Source organism: Fusarium poae, assembly GCF_019609905.1.
Source record: "Fusarium poae strain DAOMC 252244 chromosome Unknown contig_2, whole genome shotgun sequence".
Classification (NCBI taxonomy): domain Eukaryota; kingdom Fungi; phylum Ascomycota; class Sordariomycetes; order Hypocreales; family Nectriaceae; genus Fusarium; species Fusarium poae.
In genome coordinates this window covers 1,274,596-1,300,104 of record NW_025408660.1, presented here as the reverse complement: position 1 = coordinate 1,300,104, position 25,509 = coordinate 1,274,596, and the positions used below count along the sequence as shown (strand labels likewise).

Here is a 25,509-nt window from a genome sequence, read left to right as displayed (position 1 = left end):
GAGACAAAGGAACGCGAGAATTAATATTAAACGCCGAATCTCAACGAGGGGACGATATCGAACCAGGTCAGGGCGGCGTGGATGTGAGTATTTCTCCTTTAAAACCCGTTGGGACAAGTATTGTCGTATAGTCAGCCGTATATTTTCACTGCTGCCGCGTAAGTCCTGAAGTTAGGGTATCTTCTACCGGTCCCAGGCACTAATCGTCATGTTTGTGCGAATCGCCTGTATTGTATTTATTTACTAGCAGTGCCTTCATAACGCCTAACCCCCTGCGATAACTGGCAACATGCCTCGTCAATATAAGGATGAGGGGAGGGGAATAAGAAGTCATTCAACCAGACAATCGTGTGCGCACTAGAGTTCTCATATTGCTGTGTGACACTGACATACCTGGGCATTTGAGTTAACTCATACCTCAAACTCACAAAACTCATATGAGTTGAGTCTGAGTTATCGCCGCTGACTCATGAGTTAACTCATGAAACTCACGCCGGCATTCCCACTATTTCAACCCTTGATTTAGTCTAAGTTAAGTTAGCTTGTTGCAAATTTACTTTGTTGCAAAGCGGCCAATGGCTCATACTCATCCGTTCGGAAGCTTCAATACAAGTTCCGCAGCTACAATGGCGATGGCCAACAGACTTTCTCTCTCTTGAATTCATTACCTATACCATTAAGCCATTGCTGTGGTATCGGAATCATCTTATGTGCCCAGCACACCCTCTTCTAACCCCGACTTCATCGATGTTGAGAGATTTTTCACCAGAGAGAAGGCAAAGCCTCGCGCTTTATATGTTTGCTTGTACTGCAAGGCGAGCCCATGGAAGGATGGCTATAAGGGCAATGCGCGGCGTCACATAAGAAATCACCACCCGTGTCTGATCGGGCTCTCCAGCCGGCAGAATCGATCTCAGCAATCTCTCGACACGTATATCACCTCATCCACCACGCCATCCGCGGCAGCATTACGGAATGCCTTCAATCGGCAGGCCTATATCGACGCTATCATCGGCCTTGTTACGCGTCGCAGGGTGGCCTTTTCGATGGTTGAGTGGGATGAGCTAAAGGACCTGGCCCTAGCATGCAATCCTGCTATCGAGTATAGCCTAATCACTTCCCGACGTACAGTAATGCGCTATATTTCAGCGAACTATGAGTTATACGCCGATCATTTGGCACAATCCCTTCAGTCTGCCGTTTCGATGATTCACATCTCATCTGACCTCTGGACATCGCCACATCGGCATGGTATGCTAGCAGTATGTGGACAATGGGTCGATAAGGACTATGGGCTCCGAAAGGCGCTCCTAGGGCTGCTAGAATGTCCAAAAGACCACTCGGGTAAGTCTCAGGCCGGTCTGATTGCTGATGTCCTGAAGCGCTTTGGGATTCAACGCGTGGGATATCATACCGGAGATAATGCAACCTCCAACAATACTTGCCTAGAGGCGTTATCAGAAAAGCTTTTTAACGAGCGAGAAGTAAGTGAAAGGCTATGCGGTGACTTTTTTCCTGTCCCAGCTAAGTTCCGCCTAGATTATCTTCGACCCTGTCCGCCGCCGTATCCGCTGTTTCGGCCATATTATTAACCTTTCCCTTCAAGCTTTCCTTCTCGCGCGCTCGAAAGAAGCTCTACAAGCTGCTCTTCATGCCACCGGCGATGTCGCTGGTGCACAATCTGTCGAGACTTTCTCTGCTGCCCTCGGTGAGAGTGCGCCTCCTGCATCAGATATTCCGGTGGATCAAACACTGGAAGAGAACCATGGGAGACAGCAAAGAGACAGAAATGCTCGCAGAGTAGAATTTAGTGGGTGGGAAGGTATTGGTGCTCTCCGGAAGCTCCACCATCTTGCAGTCTGGCTTCGTAACTCCCCGATTCACAGCGATGACTGGCGCGAAGCTGTGAATCGCAGTCTCGGCATCGACAACACAACGCGATGGTCCTCATGGTATAAAACCATCAGTGTTTCCCTCGATAAGAAGGTACAGGTCGTCCAGTTTATGGTAGACCATGACAAGGACATTGGTCTCACTAATCTTCTAACGGGCGCTGACTGGGATATACTATCGAAAACCCATGCTTTTCTCCAGCCTTTTACTGGGGCAACGCTGATAACAGAAGGCGATAAAGCGAGCATTTGCAGTACACTGCGGCTGATGGATGGTCTTCTCAGCCACTTCGAGAAAGCGAAGGTACCCGATGTCTACCTCGGTTCAAGATATGATAGTCGCTGATTTGTTAGATACACTACTCGACCCCGGAATTCCATGATAGTCGCATGCTCCATTCTATCGAAATGGTGTGACGGGTGAAGGTTCCCAAGGGATAAACTAGTCCGTACTGGTTTATGTTGGCAGAGTCGTAGGGCGTTGTCACTGAGCGTTGCGAAGTGTCACGTCTCTTAATAGTGAATAGAGCGGGTCAGGCGTATTCAGGTAAAGAAGTTTTGTTGATAGCTGGTAGGCCATCGTACTATCTAGCGCTAAGCGAATGTATATATACTACTGGTGTTGTGGTGGGAGCGACGATGTTTGAGGTCGTCGTCGGTCCTGGAGCGACGCGGTCCTGGAGCGCCGTCGGTCCTGCAAGTGTCGGTCCTTTATTGATTGGATATGGTGATGGGGAAATTGTGGGGTAGTGGGAAGTGAGTGTGGGGTACACGTGACGTAGCCGCTCAGATCGTAACAAATGGGATGGTTTGTACTCAATAAATACTACACCATGTCTGAAGAGGCTCCCGTTTACGTCGCCGCCCTTCTTCTCGATCCACGCTGTCGGAAAGCATACTTGGATAAGAACTGGAAGAGTGCATGGATCAATCCGGCGATTACGGGTGTCCGACAGGTATGGGAGGAGGAATACAATATCAAAAACAGCGTCAGTGATATAGATGGAGACATTGTAACTACTCCAGAAGATACTCCAGTCGCGCCAGGGAAGCTGCTTTCGCAGCTACAGATTTTGCTGCAGGAGATGGAGGTCGAGACGGCTGTGTCAACAGACAGTGATAACCTAGAGGCATTTATCAATGCTCCAGCTATCAAGATTGATTGCGAACCTCTAGAGTGGTGGTGTCGCACTGGACAACGACGGCAATTTCCACGCCTTAGCTGTATGGCCATCGATATACTCTCGATAAACCCTCAGTCAGCAGAGCCTGAAAGGACCTTCTCCGGCGCGCGTAGGACTGCGTCATGGGACCGGCTGTCGATAACGTGCGAGCGAATAGAAGAAGTTGAGTGTCTCGGCAATTGGATACGGAATGGGCATATTGTAGCGAGTCGGGACGGTGGACTGGGACTAGTGTGCGACCCGGACGGTGTTAATGGCAATGTAGATACAGAAATTAGTGATACAGAGTAGTGTGGTGATTTTTGACGGTTCACAATTTTACTCAATAAGTTCATTAGAGTACGTTCTCACGACTAACGATGCATCGAGGAAGTGGGCGGTGTCACATGACGAAATTATATGAGTTGACTCATGAGTCTGAGTTTAACTCATGAGTGAGTCATGATCAGATCGAAACTCATATGATTGAGTTAGGGGGGGTCGAAACTCATGAGTTAACTCAAATGCCTAGGTATGGCCATCAGTGAGGTCGCTTACTACTCAGCAGGTGGCGGATAGCTTCACGACGTAACAAGGCCATCGTGACACGTCGCGATTCTGGTGTAATACTCTATCATTCACATTGCACGGGTTTGTTTGAGTGAATCGTTCACATCTTCACCATACTTTCAAAGCAACTGTGCAACCAAGCTCTATGGACGGGAAAGTTTTCGATTTTGACTAATGATAGGCTACAGTGATGGAACTCTGCTGTTTATGAAATTTTCAAACCAGGTTGCGTACTCGCTTTGCATCCAGGAAGCAAGCATCCGTAGGACAGAGAGAACAGTATACATACCCATCAACCCTTTTGTGTCCCCAATGTCAACACTCTCGACGATATCCTATCCAGGTCGAGTTAGCTTAAATATTGCAGACCGAACAAGAATACTCACAATGTGGCTTCCCCTGTCACATGCGAACAAAAGCTGCCACTTGTGTTCCAGAACAAGAATGAGTGGCAAGGTCACAATCACCTGGTCAGGTCTCATCAACGCCCTTATACGCTGATGCCATGCCGCGACCCAAACGCCTAACTGTAACCTCGCCTCTTCAGCGCCGCCATTAGCGATTTTAGTTTCTATCGAGACAGCAATGGGATCGAATCTGACAGGACCGTATGTCGATTGATTGATGGAGCGTTGGTTCTCGGGTAAGGGTAATAGTATCTCCTGAATACGTGCAGTAGTTGGTTGAGATGGATGTAAACGAATGCCCCAGTCGATCATTTTGGACCTAGTAAAATCGTAGTGAGAAGCAGCCTTCATCTCTGGAACGAATGGTCTACTGATCCGTGCCTGGGTGAGGATATCCCTGGACAGAGATGGAAAAGGCTCCAACGCGAGCTCCAGTAGTGGACCATGGACTTCTATATTCCACGCTGCTTCGGACGCTTCCTCTACTTGGCATCTTTTGGCGGCCTGCTCAATCTTTCGCAACGCAGCGAGCTCCTGAATGTGAATCGCTGTCTTGTTATCATCGTGGGAGAAGAAATAGTGAGGCCTGAGTTTGCTCTGTCTATACGTGCTTCTCAATTCTTCTTCCACCGCTCTAGGAAGAAGGTTTATTCGATCGTCGACAACCTCAGTGATGCGATCGTACGTTGCAAGTATGTCGTCCGGAAGCTGTCGTATCGCATCGTCATCGATGGGGACAAAGTAAACTGGTTTATCAAGAAGCTGGAGGGTGGACTTTTTGACGGGACTGAGCGAGCGACCGTTGGATGAGGCAGAGGATAGACTCGGGGTCTGGCGCGAAAGAGGGCGAGTTGGTAGGTTTATGGCGCAAAAGCGGGAGGGAGCCACTGGTGTTCTGTCGTCGTCGAATGGGTTGTCTTGGATATCATCGTGGCGAGCTCTCTTGGGTGACGTACGGTCGCGACGAGTTGGCGTTGTTGAGGACGGTGGTGGTGTGGGCATGTCGTGGTATAGTTTTGTGTCGGTTCGAAGGGAAGCGACAGGACTTGCTGTTGTGATGGATGGTGTGTTGTTGTTGATGGTAGAGAGCCAACCGTCGATGAAGGCATCGAGAGTCGCTCTAGCGGGCGAGTTCATGAGCGCAAAAGATACAGAGTCTAACAAAAGTTGATGCGGATACGTTTGGCGTTGTAGGTGCATCAAGGAAGCTGATTTATGATTGTTATGGTAGTTGTTGCTTATCGAGATAAGATAAGCCGCTATTGATTGGCACGACAACACCGCGACCTCTTGCTTCTATTTATAGCGCCCATGGGCTGCAACTGCTTTAGGGTAGCCTGACAAGGATACCTTGTTCAGGTTACTCTTCCACTCAAGAATTACCAGAAACGCAATTTGACTACTTGGGTACGGCCTAGAGATCGGCCCCCCGTGCTTTCGTTACGACCTTCGGTATCCGTGCCTCTACAGTGGGCTGCAAAAAGTATTCGCAGGTGTGCAGATAAATTTCAATTAACTTAGGTACTTGATACTAGGTTATCCTCATGTATGATGTAAAGTATTGAGAACCTGGCAAGCTACCCTTGACTAGCTTCCGAGCATCAGGGCTACCTGTACACCTGCGAATAGGGGGGTGCACTGACCGGGCAAAGGGGCTGCTGACAGGGGAAAAAAAAGGTACCTCAATTTTGCAGTGAAACCCGCCCAATCTTTGTAGCTTCTTTACCCGCAAGTCCCCGTTTTCTGCACCTATGATACCCACAATTATTCATCTATCACAACACCGCACCATCGCCGCAAAAGCGTTATATAGAGAGGGGTTTTACCCATCTATCTCTGCCGCCGCACGCGCATGGAAAGTCGGCTATAAGAGACTCCTTGGAAGATGTCACGGCTCACATCCAGTCAGAGATAACGGCGGCAACAGGACTTTATTTAGCATGGAAGAAGAGAAAGCTATTCTTGCTTGGTGTTGGAGGAGGATAACACAAGTTCATCACATTATACAGGCAGGGACATCTTACGAATCTATCGAATCGAACGCCAAGCCTTGGCGTTCGATTCGAATGTGACCCCCGTTGATTCGAATCGAATCGAATGTGACCCCCGTTGATTCGAATCGAATCGAATGTGCCTCCCGTAGATTCGCATCGAATCGAACGCCAAGAAATTCTTGTCCTGTAGATTCGCATCGAATCGAATGTGTCCTCCGCAGATTCGATATCTATCGAATGCCGAGATTCGATCGAATTCGATTCGAACCCGATCGAACGTAGACCTAATCCCGGCGGAGACCGAAACACCAATAGGACCTAGGGCCAAATGGATCGTTGTCATCATCATCAGGCATTCATGACTTCATACCCCGACGTACGAAGGGTAAGAGATGCAGAGGGGTTTTAGAGAACATCACAGCTGTAGATGAGGCGTCGCAGAACATTTTCAATTGTGCAAGACAGGTAATAGGCAGATTAAATGTCACTCGTCCCCTTCAGCGACGCAAGTGCGTCAACCCATTGATCATCACTGAGGCTAACCAGCGGCAGTGAAGGCGTGTAGATTCCAGCTTTACTCCACGATCGAATGCACTGAGCCATCGCTACTATCTCCCTCCTCAGCCGGCTTCTCAATGGTGCCGTCATACGCCCTGCACTGCTAAACGTCCTCTCGCTCTCCGCAGACGACGATGGGATGGTGAGCATATCAATCGCCATCAGAGACAGCCGCGGGTACCGATTCCTGTTGATTTTCCACCAGTCAATCGGTCTACTCCTGTAGTGGTGACTGTTGACAACATCCTCAGCACAGTACCGAGCATATTCGTCATCAGCAGTCGCTCCCGCTGTCGTGTGTTTCGTCTTCCGGGTGCTCTTGCGGCCACTGGACGCTGCCAAGGACGAACCCTGGGCGCATGGCGGCCCAGCTACACTCCTAGCAAGTCTCCGCTCAATGTAATCCATTGAGGCCTCGTCAGACGTAGCGAAGACTTCGCAGTCAACATCGCGTTCCCTGTAACTCTCCCAGATCTCTCTGAGCTTGGCTTCGTACTCTAATCGCCAACTCTTAGCCTTACGAGAAGGCACTCGAGACCACAGTTGATCGAGAAGGCGCTACTTCTTCGCCGGGTTGAAGACAACAGAGAGAATAATGACCTCGCGCACCATGTCCGACTACCCACGCGAAGACGCCTCTTGGCTCAATCACTGGTGCTCGACGGTTCTCCAGGTGCTATATACACCTGCGCTAGCAACCAATGAAATCGAAGGTCTTGTCACTCAAGTCGGCAGACTCTGACAACCCAGTCTGGTATGGTCCCTGGTCATCTGGTTTCAAAGTGCCCCTATTGGCTCATGTCGTCGTGCACAGACCACCGAGGCACACAACTGGAACTTTCCTTCCGCGCTGGCCCGTCTCGTTCCATCCTGGCGTCGCCTCTGAATGGGCTCTTGAGCTCGTTTGAGCTGGCCGGAGCTCGTCGTGTTGCCACGTGAGGTGTAGCGGTGAGGGCGTAATTTTAATGCTGTAAGTGGTCGCAGCTGCGGGAGGATTATGAAGTCGCTAGTACATCCACCTAGGGGCTGGCTGGGTTTGGCCGCAAGTTCCTGTGACCAAAGCGTGGAATAACTATGTTGGGTCTGGACAGTTAGTCGACCAATACAGGTTGAAGATGCAACAGACATGTGAGACTTCAAGGTCGAAATGGTCTTCTGAGCGTGAGAACACTGACGCCGATAGAAAGCTCTTGAGGGAGATGTCTAAATGGAGCAGTTTTTGTTTGCATTACTTCCAATCTACAGAAAACCAGCATGTGTTTAGATGGATGTTCATGGGGGAGTAATTGCAAGACGGGCCTACCCTATACCAATGTGCTAGAAAGATACCAGGGTACTCACGTATTCTTCCACAGCTACGCAAGTAACCCCTAAACAGCATTTCATGGCCACGAGGATTCGCTTTTCAACCTCGCCCACGCTTGACATAGTCCTCGTGGAAATTGGGAAATGGTCCCATTCAATAAATTACTTTTGATATTTTAGAAAGTAGTCGTTTGTGGGTTGCGGCCAAGCATGATTACTGCAGTTGCACGATACCTATTCTGACCTGTAAATCTCGGGGGTTTAGATGTACCGGTATACACTAACACATCTTAGCACCTACACGGACCCTGGGCCTTCAAGACGACAAATCACGCTCGGTCGCGTCAGGTACCGCCAGGGGCCGGTTGACGGGTTCAAGAAGTGACGCTAAAACGAGCCGCGTCACTCGTTCGACCGAATCGATCGATTTTCGATCGAACGCTTGGGCCCGTTCGATTCGATAGCGAATAAAATGTGCCGTGTTCGATTCGTATGTCGAATGAGAAACACCACATTCGATTCGCATCGAATCGAACGCCAAGAAATTCGATTCGATATTCGTAAGACTTGGCATCGAATGAATCTATCGATTCGATTCCCGTTCGTAAGATGTCCATCCCTGCGTCGAGGGTTCAGGTTGATTGATGTAAGTGTATGAGTAATACACCAATCGATCGACCGGTGGGTTTCGGTGTAGTTGATCGGAACCTTGTGTATAGCGTTGCCAGGCACTCGATTTGACCATGGAGGATTCTGACAGTGAAGACAAACGTAAGCACGGTGTCCCTTGGTCTTTCTGCGCTTCGGGCCAAGCTCAGCTTGGAGATGTTTTTCGGGATAATCTATGTAGAAAAAGGCATTGAAATTCCATGAAAGTTTCGATGCAAACGAGCCTATAGAAGCGTTGTTAGTCCCTGAGGCTGATATCTCAGAAGCCTGAGAAGCCATAGATGCTAATAAGCAGTACGTTACTGCATGGTATGCGACAACTGGAGAGTTTTCTTTAAGATTTAATTAAGAGATTTTCGGGTAGTTAGCACAGTATGCATACATCGCGTACCCCGCACAGCCTTAGAGGGCTACAATCGTTAACTCCAATCATTTCTATATTCAGCAAAGGCATTGTCCTCCAAGTAGCTATTTATTTTGGCCAATATTTGTGTAAGTGAAGTTGGTGAGTTTTGGTGAAGCTTTTTTTTATTTTGCTTGCCGAAAGAGGGGTTGTGGATGGTAGTAGACGCAGACGCATCGCGCAGGAGCTCCATAGTCAAGCTAGATGCGTAGTATTGAACAGTCGATTGCCAGTGTCAGTGCCTTTGGTGCCTACGAATTTGTTCTTCGAAAGTCGCAGTGCGGCCAGGCTGGCGCCGCAACGTCTCATGAGGTCTGCGAGTGGATGCGTCTCCACGACCACGTCCGCTTGTACAACGCCTGCTACAACAATGATGCGGACATTGGCCTGTAGGCCGTGGACGTGCTCGATGAATTGCATCAGTGTTTTTCCGCTATTCACAACTGAGTCAACCAGAATAATGGTGCGCTGTTGATCTACGTGATGCACTTTCAAGTCCGGTGGGGATGAGGCATGGATAAACATTGCCTGAGGAAACACCATATTGACCCCGAAGGCCATAGCCTCTCCACCACGCATCAACGCCACAATAGAAGTTTTCTCTTCATTGCGCAGTCGATGGCCCGTCGTTTGGTGACCCTGTACGTGGGGAATGTTGTACTCTTGAAGACCAATCAGTTGGGTAACGAATTCGGTGGCCAAGTACTGTCCGACCAACCCATGGGCTTGCCTTAGGGCAGGGCCAGAAATAGAAGCGTCACGGGTTGGTGTCGTCAACAGTTGTGCTACAGGCCTGTCCGTAGCGTGCAGTATCTGGACGGAGCGGCGGTGGCACATGACTGATTCGATGAACAGCCGATCATCTAGGTGAGCTAAAGGCAGCCGACCCTCGTCCAGACGCGGTGTTGATTGACTCGGGAGAAGAACCTGTTGTGCTCGGAAGTTTCCATCATCCATAGCTTTAGATAAGGCTTCGTCCATGCTCCAGCTCCTAGTCTGCTTGTCGCCAACAACGACAATAGCTTGATCAGCACCCTTAAGCATCGGCAGATCCAAGGGGCTGTCCCCGAATGCCCAAACATAGAGATGGGCGTTTCGTAGTTGAGAGACGATGGCAGCTTTAGCCGCTGCAGTAACCACGAATCCATCCTTAATTCGACCTCCACCGATGACGTAGACCGTCTCTGACAATTTGTACCTCTCCAGAACCTTTCTCCAAACGTGACCAAGCCCACATGTGACAACTAGAGTACCAATATGTCTCCGTTCCGCGGCAAGTCGCAGGAGGGAGGTGATTTGTGGGTGCATCACTATGCCCGCAGCCACGGCATCGCACACGGTCTCAAATTGTTTATCATCAGCTACCTCTTCGTACAATAAGGTTGCTTGGTGAAATGCAGCTTCCGAATAACCAAGGCGACTGCTGAAGAGCTCATGCAATGGAGATCCTGTTACCAAACTCGGTTGAGCCCGAGCAAGTGTTTCCCAGAACAAAACGCCCGTGTCTTCTGATGTGAGAGTCTTGTCGCCATCCATCACTAAAACCGTCTCAAGATCATCATGCTTGGGCAAAGCGAGGATTTCATCCAGCTTAGCCTGTATGCGAGTTATATTAGATTCGACCGTGCTGGGCTGCTGGAAATGCAGGATTAGATCCATGGTTTTTGGTAGCAAAGCGTCTGCATTTGCGATGCTGCAGAACAAGATGTGATTCTCACGACAGAGGTTGCGTAAAGGGAAATCTCTGTCTCTTGCCATCTGCGCAGGTGGTCGTGAGACATGACAATGCGATGTTTCTGTTCGTCATTCAAGCAGCGCTGCGAGATAAGACCGACCGGCATATTCAAATAAATGATGTGCGTGAACGTTGCTAGGTCATTCGAAGTATACACTAGTTGGCCAGAAGCATCCTGTTCTTTCCAGAACATGAGATGTCCAGTCACGATTGCAGTTCGCCCACTGTCAAGGCTTTCCTTCCTAATCGCGTCGATTGCCTGGCCACGCAGGTTTGACTTGTCCTGTGCGTCCAGCTTGTGGAAAGCCTCCAGACCACCAGGAATGAGGGATGCAATTTTGTCTGACCCTTCGAACAAAATGAATTCGGCCGGGCTGAGTTTCTGTCGCAGATATTCCAGCAAGAATGACTTGCCCGAGCCGGAAATACCATAAAGACCAATGACCGTTGGCTTAGGTGTTACTTGCGTGCTTATGATTGAGCCGGCGTTAACCGTGGCAGGGGCAGAAGGCAGACCTTGGTTATTACGGTCATTGCCTGTGCTGATAGTGGAAGAAGCATCCATTGGGAGGAGGATTGTGAAAGTTGGCGATGTATGCGCCTAGACGTTGTGCAAGAGAGAGCAGACAGGGGGAGGAATAGCATGTGTGTGTGGGGGATGAAAACCAAAGATGGGAAAGAGAGAAACATGTCTAGATTTGTCCTTTTTATATCTTTTTTTCTGCTATGGATATCAAGATCAGGCCGATCATCTCGACAAGACCGTACACGAGTGAGGCCTACCATCGCGACAACCCCTCATGCGGGAGGCCGACTACCATTCTGACCGGTATGCAGGCGCCTATTCTTCATGGGAGCGAGTTCACACGGAGGTGTCCGTGGCGCAACAAGTATAATCGCTCGTCAGGCCTCTAGATAACGAGAAACGGCATATCTTAACGGCAAGCCGCAGTCTGGTCATGGTAGCAGGGGCCATATCACCCGCAGCCGGCGGCAGATTCGTGTAAAAATAATCGGATCGATCCCATGACGGCATGCAACCTCTTGCAACTTATAATCTTTGTTCGGGTTGACAACTTCGCGTATTGAGGACAGGTCGGAATGGTTGCACAAAAGGAGGCCGTTCGGTAGAACTGCCATCTCGATGTATATTTTAAAAGCAGATATGCGTACACGGCAAGATGCGCGAGGGTAAAATCAGGAAGCTTTCGGATGGTAAAACCATCATATTGCGATCGACTTATAATATAGAATACATCAGCCGTCTCGCTGAGCTTTTGGAGGGGGGTCGTTGCAAGGCGTCGTTCGTAGATTTCTTCTCGTAGTCTAGCTTTGTACCACGGCTTTGGATGACGAGGTAATCGCAATCGGCCATGCCATCGAAACAAGGCTCTCTGGATGGTGTGGTGCATGCTGCGCATACCTGCTTCATGATATCGCCTGCACGGGTAGAAGCGCCAATTAGTAGTAGTAATAGTGTTCCTTACGGCCGGGAGAACGGATCCCATAGGGCCTATAGCTACGCTAAGCTATCCACGTATCCCCCGCTTTTCGTCCACTCTACACAAAAGAAAGCCCTACTGCTCTTTCCGACCTTTCTTTTCTAGCCCCGTTTGCTTGACTCTGTTGAGCGGGGGATGCGTGGATAGCTTTAGCGTAGCTATAGGCCCTATGAGATCCGTTCTCCCGGCCGTAAGGAACACTACTACTACTACCCCGCCTTGCTCGGCGCCCAATCAAAGACGGATTTGATATCTTTCGAGTGTCACACAGCATAATTTAAGGATGACTGCAGTGGTTCGGGTAGTCGCGGCCTGTTTATTATCCATGAAGGTTGGAGCTATGCAGCCGATTCCATTTCCATCCATGCCCAGTGCAGCCGCACAACCAAGAAATATATTTCGACGAATCATAATGTGACTACCCTTTTCTCAAGCTGCAATGTTTGTTGTGGCTGCAGCCGGTCAAGCTGACTGCTTTCAAGCCTTCGACAAGGGTTGTAGCGAACCCGAAAATGGCAATGCAGCACAGTTGTTTCTTTTCCCAAAGTGTTCCGGAAATTGCTCAAACCGGCCGGTAATGCAAAAGGTTCTTCTTACGGCTTGGTTTGCCGCAGGCTTGTATAAGGTAGAATTGTGTACCCAAGTGTCTCCATTCTGGATTTTACAAAGAGATTGGTGCCACTTCAAATGGTTCTTTTGGTCTCACTCGCAAATCCGTTCCTCACCACGACGGCAAATATCTCATCCACAACGTTTCCCGCAACCGAGCAGACCTGCGTATTTGGATATGATATATCGATATCAACTGTGCTATCTGGATATATCGATACTGATATATATCGATATCGATATAACTCTCTGCCTCTTAAATGGATATCCAGATTGATATCCACCTAAATACCGCTCTCTGATTGGCTAAAAAGATCTTATCAACTGATTAGATGATGAAAAGGTTTCTCTCAATTTCATCAGCACCACCATCTCAGTACTCGTTCAAACGGCCCTAGGTTTTCTAGCACAATTAGCTTATCCAGGTGATTTATCGACCATGACATCATCTCAGACCACCGCCACCTCTACGCCCTCGATTTCGGACCAGCCCATTACTGGGACGTCTCTGGACTTTTTCCTCTTCTTCAACGCGACGTATCCTGATGAAGACACCCAGAACACCACCGGTGGGTCACGTAAGCGCAAATCCAGGGGTATGGTGATGTATCGATGTCTCCATTGCCCTGCCGATAAGCCCTGGGCGAATCGGAAGCGGGACAACGTATGGCATCACGCCCGGCGGTGCCATGCCGATATTATCTCTTCCCTCGATCGCACGCTCATTGGGGGCAGTTCTGATGTTGTAGATGATGAAAAGGAAGTCAAACGTCCTCGGATTGATGCTTTTCTTCCCTCTCGTTACTCGGATGGTGACTATATCGAGATCAAAGGAAAACATATCCGCGGTTATCTCACATGGCAATTGATATCCTCTCAATCCCTCCTGAATCATCTAATATTGAGTCTCACTTCTCATCGGCGCGGCGTATGCTATCATGGGATAGAGAGAGCATGACCTGTGAGAACCTTCAAGGTTGAGTGTGTAGGCAACTGGATGCGCGAGGGTATCATTATACCCAAGTCTCACGGTGGCAGTGGCGTTATTTCCAGCGTTACTGTTGAATTTAGCGTTGAAACAGAGGCAGAGGACTTTCTAGATTAGGGTACTTTCTTGTTCTTTCCTCTAGCCTGCAAGAATTATATGTGGTTTATCCAGGGTTGAAAACCACTCCACCCAATCCACTCGGCGATGTCGTGGATGGATTTGGGTGGATTAGAAGTGGGGTAGTTAAGGGCGCCCATGTATTTGGCAGAATGCCTCTAACAGAGGCTGATGTGCCCCATACTTTTTGCAATATTGCTACCCTATGTCAAAAACACTATAAAACTTCTGAACAGCGCAATTTTAGAATACATATAATATAGGAAACACTATTCGAATGTCCCATGCTTTCTCATTGGGATGACGTAAGTCTTGATGGATATACTTAAGATTTGCTCCGTGAGTGCATATCATCATGAGGGCCATTAATAGGCGTATATTTTTCCTCAACAACATGTCCAGCAAATATCAAGCTCGACTGTCCATACTTTTGATTTATAATACAACAATTATACCATTAAATAATTGCCGGCAAGCTGAATTAAAAAACGCGTCCAGATCCCTCAATATCTCAATACTGCGCGAAAAATTGCAAGCGATACTAATCGCGTTAAGCTCGTGATGTGAAGGATGTTAGGGACTTATCTAATACCCGACCCCAATATGGCACTCGCTACGTGCTCGTCCACCTCAAATTAGCTCGAAAGGTAAATATCTGAAACATCCGCAGGATAAGGGCATATTGTGCCAACTGGTCGCGTTGGACGCGTCATTCGCGCTGACCTGACGACCTGTTGTTGACCCATCACCTGCACCATGTTTTGCGATTTCGACATGACAAAGAGATTATTTTACCATGACCTCGCCTGATTCCTGCTTCGACATTTCCGACAGCGGCTTCGGGTCCGCTGCCGAATCAACACCCTGCCCGACGCTGTATCCTACCCGTCCAACCTCGACCCCTGTCTCGACTCTGAGGAACTCTTCCGCAAGCGATGAACAGTACGAGCGTACGCTCTGGAGGCATTTCCCAGGCTGGGCGTTCTCTGAGCGAGCCAGGGAGACGCGTTGCTGGGCCTGGCAATTTGGATATGACATCCAAAAGGAAGACGCCCGCAGATGGATATGCCGAGCGTGCATTCGCAAGAATAATCCACATCCACGACATTTCGAAGCTGATGGTATTCATAACGCGTACAATCATCTGTTCAACGACCACGGGATCCGCGCTCCGCCTGGAATGACCCAAGGAACTGCTGAAAAGAAGGCGAATTCTAAGGGCAGAAAGCCCCCGGGGCAGCGGACTCTCGCTGAATCCATGAAGCTCGATCTACACGACCCCCGAGAACAAGCGATTGCAAATGACTTCATCAAACGCTTCCACAAGGAACACTTCCGGAGGCTTCTGATCGATTGGATCGTGGCCAAGAATCACTCCTTTTCAATTGCCGAGGAGGCAGAACTCCATGCTATCTCCGATTACTTGAACCCGTCAGTTTCGGCACGTAAAGCCAATATTACCCACACAACTATTCGAGAAAAGATCGTCGCCGCATTCGAACAACATAAGCAGAAGGTGATAGAGGTCTTGGGCAAGGCGCCTGGACTTATCCACATCTCCTTCGACGGCTGGCGGTCTGGAAACCGATACGCCCTATATGGTATCTATTGCTTTTTTAGGGACGAAAACAATAAGCCTTGCAAGATTACGCTTGGGCTCCCCGAAGTTAGCGCCAGGCACACTGGGCCTAATATCGCCGCAGAAATCCTCGACGTAATTGAATCGTATCAGATCCAAGACAAGATTGGCTATTTCACGCTCGACAACGCAAAAAACAATGATACCGCCATTGAGATTATTGGTGGAGAGCTCGGCTTCGTTGGGGCCCGCAGGCGAGGACGCTGTTTTGGGCATACCTTGAACCTCTCCGCCAAAGCCATTCTATTTGGGCACGATGCTGACGCTTTTGAGCGGCGGATATCAGGGGCAGAGCCTCTTACCGAAGCAGAACATTTGATTTGGCGCAAGAAGGGGCCAGCAGGCAAACTGCACAACCTTGTGGTAGCTATCCACAGATCTGACTTGTTAACTGGCATGCTTCGCAACATTCAACAAGAAGCCTTCAACAAGTCATCTGACCCAAAACTCAACGCCAGGAAGCCGTTGGATGTTATTTTGGACAACGATACGAGATGGCTGTCACGGTTATACATGATACGACGAGCTCTACTGCTTCGCGACTATATCGAACGACTCATTGCCCACCATAGAATTGACTCCGAACAGCAGAACAAGGCCAAGAGGGGCGGTCCTAAGAAGTCACTCACATTGCCCTTTATTTGCCAGCCAGAGAACCAGCTATCCGACAAGGACTGGGAGGTGGTCGAAATATTTGCGCAAATACTTAGTTACTACGAAGCCACGATCAAAATGCTAGAAGGCGACGGCCAGATCCGCAAGCGGAAGCGTGGGTGGACTGGGTCATATGGCAATATTTGGGACGTTATTCAAGGCTTTGAATTTCTTCTCGAGCAACTTGAACGTTTTAAGGACATCGCGAAGGACTTCCCTGATACTGAACACTTCAGGATCAACATCAATTTGGGCTGGCAGAAGTTGAATGAGTACTATGAGATATTGAGCGAGACGCCCATCTACTACACTGGCCTGGCGCTCCATCCAGCATACCGATGGAAATGGTTTGAACGCAACTGGACTGATCGCCCTGGAGTGGATTGACGAGGCGAAAAACATGGTTCACGATGTCTGGCGTTTTGAGTACCGGGAGGCCACGTTGCCTGGACAGGAGCCGTCAGCCGTTGAGCCAGTTCCCAAGCAGCGGAAGACTTCGGACAATCCGTTTCAGGAATACCTTAAACGAAACCGCTACACAGCGCCAGAAGCAGGTCATGATGGCCTCACGCCAGGCGAAGACGAATACCTGCATTGGATTACGCACTGCGAAAGTGGTGATGGCTCCATCAACGATCCTCTCGCTTACTGGCACGAGAAGCGATTCAAGTATCCAAACTTATCGCGAATGGCGCTTGATTTTCTCACGATACAACCAATGTCTGCTGAGTGTGAGCGTCTTTTCTCAGCAGCAGGTCGGATGGTGAACCCTCTCCGCCACCAACTTGAAGCCCAGATTATCGGGATGTGCCAGGTATTGCGTTCATGGCTGAGGGCGGGTATTATTCATGAATTAGATCCCTTCTTTATCTCAGTAGACGAAGAAAAAGTCAACCTCGAATTAGCTCAGATGTCGGATCAACAGCTTGAAGGATGGGCAACAAAGTGGCTCACTCAGGTGGTGGGCGTTCAAGACGAGATGGGGGCCCGTTAGGGATAAGGTCCCACTCGGAAGTTGGAATAAGGGACTACGTGGGCAATGGCTTCGGGAATAGCGTCACCATCATGGCATTAAGAATAGAGGCAGTTGCCAATCCACCCAATCCACCCAATCCACGATAGCTTCCAGTGGATCCACGATACTGAGATATTCAGTGGATTATGATCTACCCACTCCACTCGAGCTGCTAGTGGATTGAGTGGAGTGGCTTTCAACCCTGTCTACAGAGGGCGCACCAAGAATAGCCGCTGCCACGCCTGCCTAGGCCATCGCTGTGGTGTTGCGAGATCACAGGCACAAGAGCGTGATACGGTCAAGGAGATTTGATACATTCTAGAATGACTCCGCATACTGAAAAGTTGAGAAGCGTCCAGTATTGCTCGGTGAAATTTGTAAACTTCCGTTGCGAGGTAAACTGGGATGTTGCGGGCTGTGTGACGTTGCTTTATGTAACTCGGTGTATTGCGTTAACTTATATCACAATAGAAAATAGGTGGGAAAAGAAGTACCTTTCATTTGCGGCATTTTGATTGGATCAAGCCCCTGTCCGGTACGCGATGGTAGCCCCCACGCAGTCAAGGAGATAGTGGGTGGCACTGTTTTTAGGTATAGTCCGTAGACGAGGCTAGCTCGCAAGAGAATTGGAATTCCAAACATGGCGCTGATAAACCGCCTTCAGTTGTGGCGTAGTTACACGGCCGCCCAAGATCATCGAGCTGATGTTTGCCAACGCCAAGCCCCACTGGTTATCTCCGATACCCTTGTAACGTAACTATAGCTCTTCAGTGGGACCCAATAGGCCCACGGGTACCCGTCGCTATAATATTTTCCAAATTTTCCAGAATATCTTACCTAAATTTACGAATAAAACTATGAAAACATTTCCATAGGTAGATGATGGCATTTTGAATATATATGAAGCTTTCTCTCGGACTTAAATCATTTATTGTAATTTATTTGGATTTTTTACAACGTAGAGAATTTTATTCCCACGGGTATCCGTAACCAAAAGCGAGATTCTTACGTAAGCGCAACTTTTGAGATGTTTTAATTCTCCGAATTCTATATAACATTTGAAGTACTATCAAAAGATACTGTAGGCGTTTTTATTTTATTTTACATTTTTAACATCTTTCTTTGTGTTGTAAAATGAAGAATGAAAAGTCAGCGACGGGTATCCGTGGGCCTATTGGGTCCCCTCTTTAGTAGTTATTTCACCCTATGAGGTACCTCCAACAGCCCGACAAGGCTTCCCTCTTTCCAACCTAGTTATTTAGTTGCTTACTTGCCTCAGTCTCTTCCCCCTTTCGTCCTGTTCTCCCTTGCTTTGGTGGGCGTTGGTTAGAGTTAAAACTTGTTTTACCCTACCATGAACATTAGTTATTACCACGTACCCGTTCAAAAACAGACCTGGTTCAGCTTTCCCAGACTTCTTTTGCCTTTTCTGTCAAACCGAATCCTTGTTGCTTCTTAACACTGTCCGTTCTGGGGCGACCCCATCTCATCAATCCATCCTCCTGTCGCAACTTCCCTTGTTAATCCCTGGAGCAGATCGCCATGTACGATGAAAGCTCGCCATCCACCGCCGAAGCCCGGCGCCTCAAGAAGCGAGAGCTCGATCGCAAAGCCCAGAGATTAGCCCGTGAGAGGACAAAAGGTAGAATTGCGCAGCTGGAGAGCATGGTAGACAATCTAAGACACAGCGACTCGAATGCACAGGTGTCTACGTTAATTGATGAGTTGGAGAAGATTACAAAGGAGAGGGACAATTTGTTACAAGTGCTCGACTCTCTAGGATCAACCATTCGTCGTCATCTTGGTGGCTCCAACACCAGCGAGATATCAACCGACATCAAACCCAAAGCTTCGCCACGCACCACACCGAGAGCTGATGGACCAGCAAAACCAAGTAGCTCTACAGTCCCAATTGACTCCGTTTCACAGACGAGTGGCTCTTCAATGCTGGAACTCCCTATGAACGCGCCCCCAACGAATCCCCTCGCCTACAACAGCTGGACGTATCCCGTCAGCAACAGTCCATATGAGACCTCCACGGCCTTTGACAGCTCCATCCTCCCACCATCTGGTGACGGTTTCATGGATATTCAACCTCTCCTACCAAGCCTTCCAACTCCTGCCCCCGAAGACGATGATGTTATATTCCCTAAAGCCACAGTCTTGTGCCACTGCTCGAGCCCCACGAATTGCGCGTCCAACTACTACGGCGTGAAGCCTAACGTTTGGCGTACAATCAACGAAACCGTACAGAATCGCCCAAAAGAATTGTTCGAAAGGGTCAGCAATCCAGTACCGGCCGACAGGTGCACCTCCTGGACACTTGACGGAACTTGCCTAGCTTCAGTCCAATTTGAATGATCTGCGTGGTCGCTTTGACCGCTTCGTGTCAATATTGGCCACTAGTTAGTTTTAGCTTTGTCGTTAGCTCACATGACATTACAGCGAAGCACACTACTAAGGGGGTTCAATCTCACCCCCGGGTCGCTGAGAAGCAAAGTGCGCTTTGATTTGCAAATTACTGAGGGGTACTTTGATTTTAGTGTATTTTTGGTGTAAACATAAGTAGATTCGGTAATCACATATTGACTGTTTATCTGAATTGCAAAGAGCCCACTTTTCTTTGCGACTCAACATGTCGCACTTAGCGTGCTTAAAGGGTTAAAGTGAATGTAATGAGCAGCAGCAAATGTGTTGATTGATTCTTCTCTTAAGTTGTCTCTTGTGCGGGGTATTCCATTCCGCAGAGTTAAAGTACACAGCTAGATTACTAAGGCAGTTGTTTCCTGAGGCCGTGAAGATCATGCCTACCCTGCGACACCCCCAGATTTCACTCTGTATCAGATGGGATCTGCATATCATCTTGATCGATGTTCTCTTCTGAAACGTGTTCTGGATCAATCTGCGATGAGATATCAACCAGACCTAATTGTTTAACCATACCTGGGCATTTGAGTTAACTCATGAGTTTCGACCCCCCCTAACTCAATCATATGAGTTTCGATCTGATCATGACTCACTCATGAGTTAAACTCAGACTCATGAGTCAACTCATATAATTTCGTCATGTGACACCGCCCACTTCCTCGATGCATCGTTAGTCGTGAGAACGTACTCTAATGAACTTATTGAGTAAAATTGTGAACCGTCAAAAATCACCACACTACTCTGTATCACTAATTTCTGTATCTACATTGCCATTAACACCGTCCGGGTCGCACACTAGTCCTAGTCCACCGTCCCGACTCGCTACAATATGCCCATTCCGTATCCAATTGCCGAGACACTCAACTTCTTCTATTCGCTCGCACGTTATCGACAGCCGGTCCCATGACGCAGTCCTACGCGCGCCGGAGAAGGTCCTTTCAGGCTCTGCTGATTGAGGGTTTATCGAGAGTATATCGATGGCCATACGGCTAAGGCGTGGAAATTGCCGTCGTTGTTCAGTGCGACACCACTCTAGAGGTTCGCAATCAATCTTGATAGCTGGAGCATTGATAAATGCCTCTAGGTTATCACTGTCTGTTGACACAGCCGTCTCGACCTCCATCTCCTGCAGCAAAAGCTGTAGCTGCGAAGGTGGCTTCCCTGGCGCGACTGGAGTATCTTCTGGAGTAGTTACAATGTCTCCATCTATATCATTGACGCTGTTGCTGATATTGTATTCCTCCTCCCATACCTGTCGGACACCCGCAATCGCCGGATTGATACATGCACTCTTCCAGTTCTTATCCAAGTATGCTTTCCGACAGCGTGGATCGAGAAGAAGAGCGGCGACGTAAACGGGAGCCTCTTCAGACATGGTGTAGTATTTATTGAGTACAAACCATCCCATTTCGATAGAATGAAGCATGCGACTATCATGGAATTCCGGGGTCGAGTAGTGTATCTAACAAATCAGCGACTATCATATCTTGAACCGAGGTAGACATCGGGTACCTTCGCTTTCTCGAAGTGGCTGAGAAGACCATCCATCAGCCGCAGTGTACTGCAAATGCTCGCTTTATCGCCTTCTGTTATCAGCGTTGCCTCAGTAAAAGGCTGGAGAAAAGCATGGGTTTTCGATAGTATATCCCAGTCAGCGCCCGTTAGAAGATTAGTGAGGCCAATGTCCTTGTCATGGTCTACCATAAACTGGACGATCTGTACCATCTTATCGAGGGCAACACTGATGGTCTTATACCATGAGGACCATCGCGTTGTGTTGTCGATGCCGAGACTGCGATCCACAGCTTCGCGCCAGTCATCGCTGTGAATCGGGGAGTTACGAAGCCAGACTGCAAGATGGTGGAGCTTCCGGAGAGCACCAATACCTTCCCACCCACTAAATTCTACTCTGCGAGCATTTCTGTCTCTTTGCTGTCTCCCATGGTTCTCTTCCAGTGCTTGATCCACCGGAATATCTGATGCAGGAGGCGCACTCTCACCGAGGGCAGCAGAGAAAGTCTCGACAGGTTGTGCACCAGCGACATTGCCGGTGGCATGAATAGCAGCCTGTAGAGCTTCTTTCGAGCGCGCGAGAAGGAAAGCTTGAAGGGAAAGGTTAATAATATGGCCGAAACAGCGGATACGGCGGCGGACAGGGTCGAAGATAATCTAGGCGGAACTTAGCTGGGATAGGAAAAAAGTCACCGCATAGCCTTTCACTTACTTCTCGCTCGCTAAAAAGCTTTTCTGATAACGCCTCTAGGCAAGTATTGTTGGAGGTTGCATTATCTCCGGTATGATATCCCACGCGTCGAATCCCAAAGCGCTTCAGGACATCAGCAATCAGACCGGCCTGAGACTTACCCGAGTGGTCTTTTGGACATTCTAGCAGCCCTAGGAGCGCCTTTCGGAGCCCGTAGTCCTTATCGACCCATTGTCCACATACTGCTAGCATACCATGCCGATGTGGCGATGTCCAGAGGTCAGATGAGATGTGAATCATCGAAACGGCAGACCAAAGGGATTGTGCCAAATGATCGGCGTATAACTCATAGTTCGCTGAAATATAGCGCATTACTGTACGTCGGGAAGTGATTAGGCTATCCTCGATAGCAGGATTGCATGCTAGGGCCAGGTCCTTTAGCTCATCCCACTCAACCATCGAAAAGGCCACCCTGCGACGCGTAACAAGGCCGATGATAGCGTCGACATAGGCCTGCCGATTGAAGGTATTCCGTAGTGCTGCTGCGGATGGCGTGGTGGATGAGGTGATATACGTGTCGAGAGATTGCTGAGATCGATTCTGCCGGCTGGAGAGCCCGATCAGATACGGGTGGTGATTTATTATGTGACGCCGCGCATTGCCCTTATAGCCATCATTCCATGGGCTCGCCTTGCAGTACAAGCAAACATATAAAGCGCGAGGCTTTGCCTTCTCTCTGGTGAAAAATCCCTCAACATCGATGAAGTCGGGACTAGAAGAGGGTGTGCTGGGCACAGAAGATGATTCCGATACCATAGCGATGGCTTAATGGTATAGGTAATGAATTCAAGAGAGAGAAAGTCTGTTGGTTATCGCCATTGTAGCTGCAGAACTTGTATTGAAGCTTCCGAACGGATGAGTATGAGCCATTGGCCGCTTTTCAACAAAGTAAATTTGCAACAAGCTAACTTAACTTAGACTAAATCAAGGGTTGAAATAGTGGGGATACCGGCGTGAGTTTCATGAGTTACAGTAACTCATGAGTCAGCGGCGATAACTCAGACTCAACTCATATGAGTTTTGTGAGTTTGAGTTATGAGTTAACTCATGAGTTAAGGTTTGGGTTAACTCAAATGCCCAGGTATGTGTGATCGCTCCAGAGCATCCTGACCGAGGACTTGAGCCGTGCCAGGATGGGCACCGAGTGCTGCTGCAACGGAGGGCTGGACAGTGATTGTCAAAGCCAGGTAGGCTGTGACCACACTCTTGAAATTACCCAATATGATGTGTTTGTGAAGATGGGGTTTGGTAAAGCTGAGAGATAGTTGGCTGTAGGGAGATTGATAAGAATGGATTGGTTTGGTTTGTAAAATGTTAATTGGGAATCTTGCGCAGACCTTATATACATTTACATGAACCAGTAAATGGAGCGGATTTCTGGTCAGTGATTTCCGTCTTAGATATAAGTCAGAACTGCCCCAAATCCGATGAGGTTACAGTTATGGAATGTATAGGCTCAAGGTATTGAAAAGAGTCTTTCAGCTGGTGTGAAGATATGCAGTTCTACGAATGGTATGATCATTAATGCATGTTTTGGAGTAGTAATTCTAGGTCATCCAATCACTGTATAAACCATCGCTCGACGGCAATAATAATTTGGTAGTCTAAGGAAAAGTGAGGAATCTGGCCAAGTTCAACCGCATATGGGATGTGACGAAGAGGCGGGGAGGCGGGTGGACGCGGGAACTGCGCACTGACAGCTCAAATTGCAGGGGGCCTCAGCTGTGCAGATCACTAGTGAACCTTCCTGCCTTCAATTGTGATTGGTCTCTTGTCCAGTCAGAATCATATGTTCCTACCCGTGGATTCGACCTAACGGAGACCCCACTCATAGAGTGGGCGGCAAAATTCTGGGACAAGGGCAAAATTCTGGGACAGCCAAATAGGTGTAAATAGGTGCAAAAGATTGGTATTTTCATTCAGTCTTCGTCACTTTTGGTCCGAATTAAATAGAGATTGCTAAAATGATAGTATTGGATTGATTTAAAGCTATATCCAAGAGCATTTTATTATGCGATGTATATTTCTCGCTGTGTTGCGGCCGAAAGTTGATGTGATTACTGAGGAACCGTCAGACTTGCTTCCTTCGGCATAAGGTCTTGTGACTTACCTGCCCGGCCTCCCTCCCAACAGGGAAAGTGCCGACGATATAATTTACTGTGTATTTCGCGGGCGAAGCGTATCCATGATTCTGTGATATGTGGAGGAGAAATTCCTTTCAAATTCAACAGGCGGAGGAGGGAGAGGAGGAAGGTTGGGCTCTTCTTGCGTAAGATCAACTACCTCGATGACTTCCTCATTGAAATCGGAGTCATCTGATTCTCCTGTGACGAGGTTTTCAAGTAACCCATCTTCTTGTGTGTTGCTGAGTTTAAATTCAACTCCATCGCTCGAAGGAAGTGCAGGCATATCTTGCAACGGGCTGCGATAAACACCAGCAGCTGTTGCACCACGAAGGCGCTCGTAGAAACGCTGCTGAGCAGAGGAACCGCTCGTATCATAGTAAAATCCGTTCCCAGGCGTTGCAGGCGAAGCTTCTCGTGATGCCGGAGCAATAGTAATAACATCATCCTGTATATCCTTGTTCTTCCACTCCTTCCACCGCTTGAAGCTAATATGAATCGGCTTCCCGTTGTTATTGATATCGTATTTGTGTTGCTTCTTCCACTCGATTTTCAGGCGATCATCCTCTTCTTTCTGCAGTTGCCTCCAAGTGCGATGTTGCCGGCGAAGCTCTTCTGCTTGCTCTTTTTGCGTTGTAGTGGCAACTTGCTCTTCTATCTGCTGCACCGTTGTGCTGTTCACGTAGAGGCCGGTGGGATGAACTCTTCTTCTACGCATCTTTCGACTATTTGCAGCGGAAATGCGGTCAAGGCGGTTCTTGATATGACTTTCGGCAAAGGAATTTAGTACTATTGCTTCGTTGAGAACGTCGTCAATAGTGCTGTATGCCTCGCGAGTAGGCGAGCTGAATCGTTCACGATAGTTGTGCCTGATGTGACGAGAAATCTCCCGAGCATCTCGGAATCGTGATTCTTGGGGAAGTAGGGATTGGATTGCAGGGGAGGCTTGAGAGAGGATAGACTTCTGCTTTTCCTTTAGCTTTTGTATGACTTCTGTGCCGTCAGGAGGAAATATTCCACTTCTCTCAAACCCGTTAATGATATTGTGCTTTGTGAAGCTTTCATCGATGATCTTCTGCAAGCGAGCAACAAGATCCGAGCGCTTGAAGTTCAGAAATCCCTCGCGGATGTGCTTGCGAAGTGCCTTCTGATGTGCAAGCTTGAGAAGCTGAAAGACTCCTACATCAAGCGGCTGTGTGAGATGCGTTGAGTGAGGCGGAAGCACGAAGATCTCGATATCAAAGCGCAGGCAATATTTCATAAATTCCAAGGAAGTCTTGCCTGTAAAGCCATCGATAACAAGAAGTCGCCAAATCTTTTCCTTCTCAGGCCGCTCAAAGTAAGGCCTTTCCCAAATGAAATCAGGATTATCGATATCTCTCATAAACTCATCACAGCCGTACCAATCAGTGAAGTTTATACCAAGAGCTCTTGCCTTTGCTGTTGCTGAGAAGGAATGCAGGTTGAAATGACGAA

General features: G+C 48.5%; 5 protein-coding genes across 5 annotated transcripts; 3 read left to right on the top strand and 2 right to left on the bottom strand.

Moving 5' to 3' along the window:
* Nucleotides 1–2,725: 2,725 nt before the first annotated feature.
* On the top strand, nt 2,726–3,367 carry FPOAC1_013605 (uncharacterized protein; the record flags this gene model as incomplete). The annotated part of the gene is made up of 1 exon (XM_044857946.1): nt 2,726–3,367. One exon carries the CDS (start codon nt 2,726–2,728, stop codon nt 3,365–3,367), a length of 642 nt encoding a protein of 213 aa, XP_044701328.1.
* Nucleotides 3,368–3,807: 440 nt separating this feature from the next.
* Nucleotides 3,808–5,169, bottom strand: FPOAC1_013604 (uncharacterized protein; the record flags this gene model as incomplete). Its single annotated transcript, XM_044857945.1, has 2 exons — nt 3,808–3,960; nt 4,012–5,169. The coding sequence occupies 2 exons, from the start codon at nt 5,167–5,169 to the stop codon at nt 3,808–3,810; spliced, it is 1,311 nt and encodes a 436-aa protein (XP_044701327.1).
* Nucleotides 5,170–9,156: 3,987 nt separating this feature from the next.
* On the bottom strand, nt 9,157–11,261 carry FPOAC1_013603 (uncharacterized protein; the record flags this gene model as incomplete). Its single annotated transcript, XM_044857944.1, has 2 exons — nt 9,157–10,557; nt 10,680–11,261. The coding sequence occupies 2 exons, from the start codon at nt 11,259–11,261 to the stop codon at nt 9,157–9,159; spliced, it is 1,983 nt and encodes a 660-aa protein (XP_044701326.1).
* Nucleotides 11,262–13,246: 1,985 nt separating this feature from the next.
* FPOAC1_013602 (uncharacterized protein) lies at nt 13,247–13,912 on the top strand (the record flags this gene model as incomplete). Its single annotated transcript, XM_044857943.1, has 2 exons — nt 13,247–13,735; nt 13,784–13,912. The coding sequence occupies 2 exons, from the start codon at nt 13,247–13,249 to the stop codon at nt 13,910–13,912; spliced, it is 618 nt and encodes a 205-aa protein (XP_044701325.1).
* A 4,850-nt stretch (nt 13,913–18,762) lies between these two features.
* On the top strand, nt 18,763–19,581 carry FPOAC1_013601 (uncharacterized protein; the record flags this gene model as incomplete). The annotated part of the gene is made up of 1 exon (XM_044857942.1): nt 18,763–19,581. The coding sequence occupies one exon, from the start codon at nt 18,763–18,765 to the stop codon at nt 19,579–19,581; it is 819 nt and encodes a 272-aa protein (XP_044701324.1).
* Nucleotides 19,582–25,509: the final 5,928 nt, after the last annotated feature.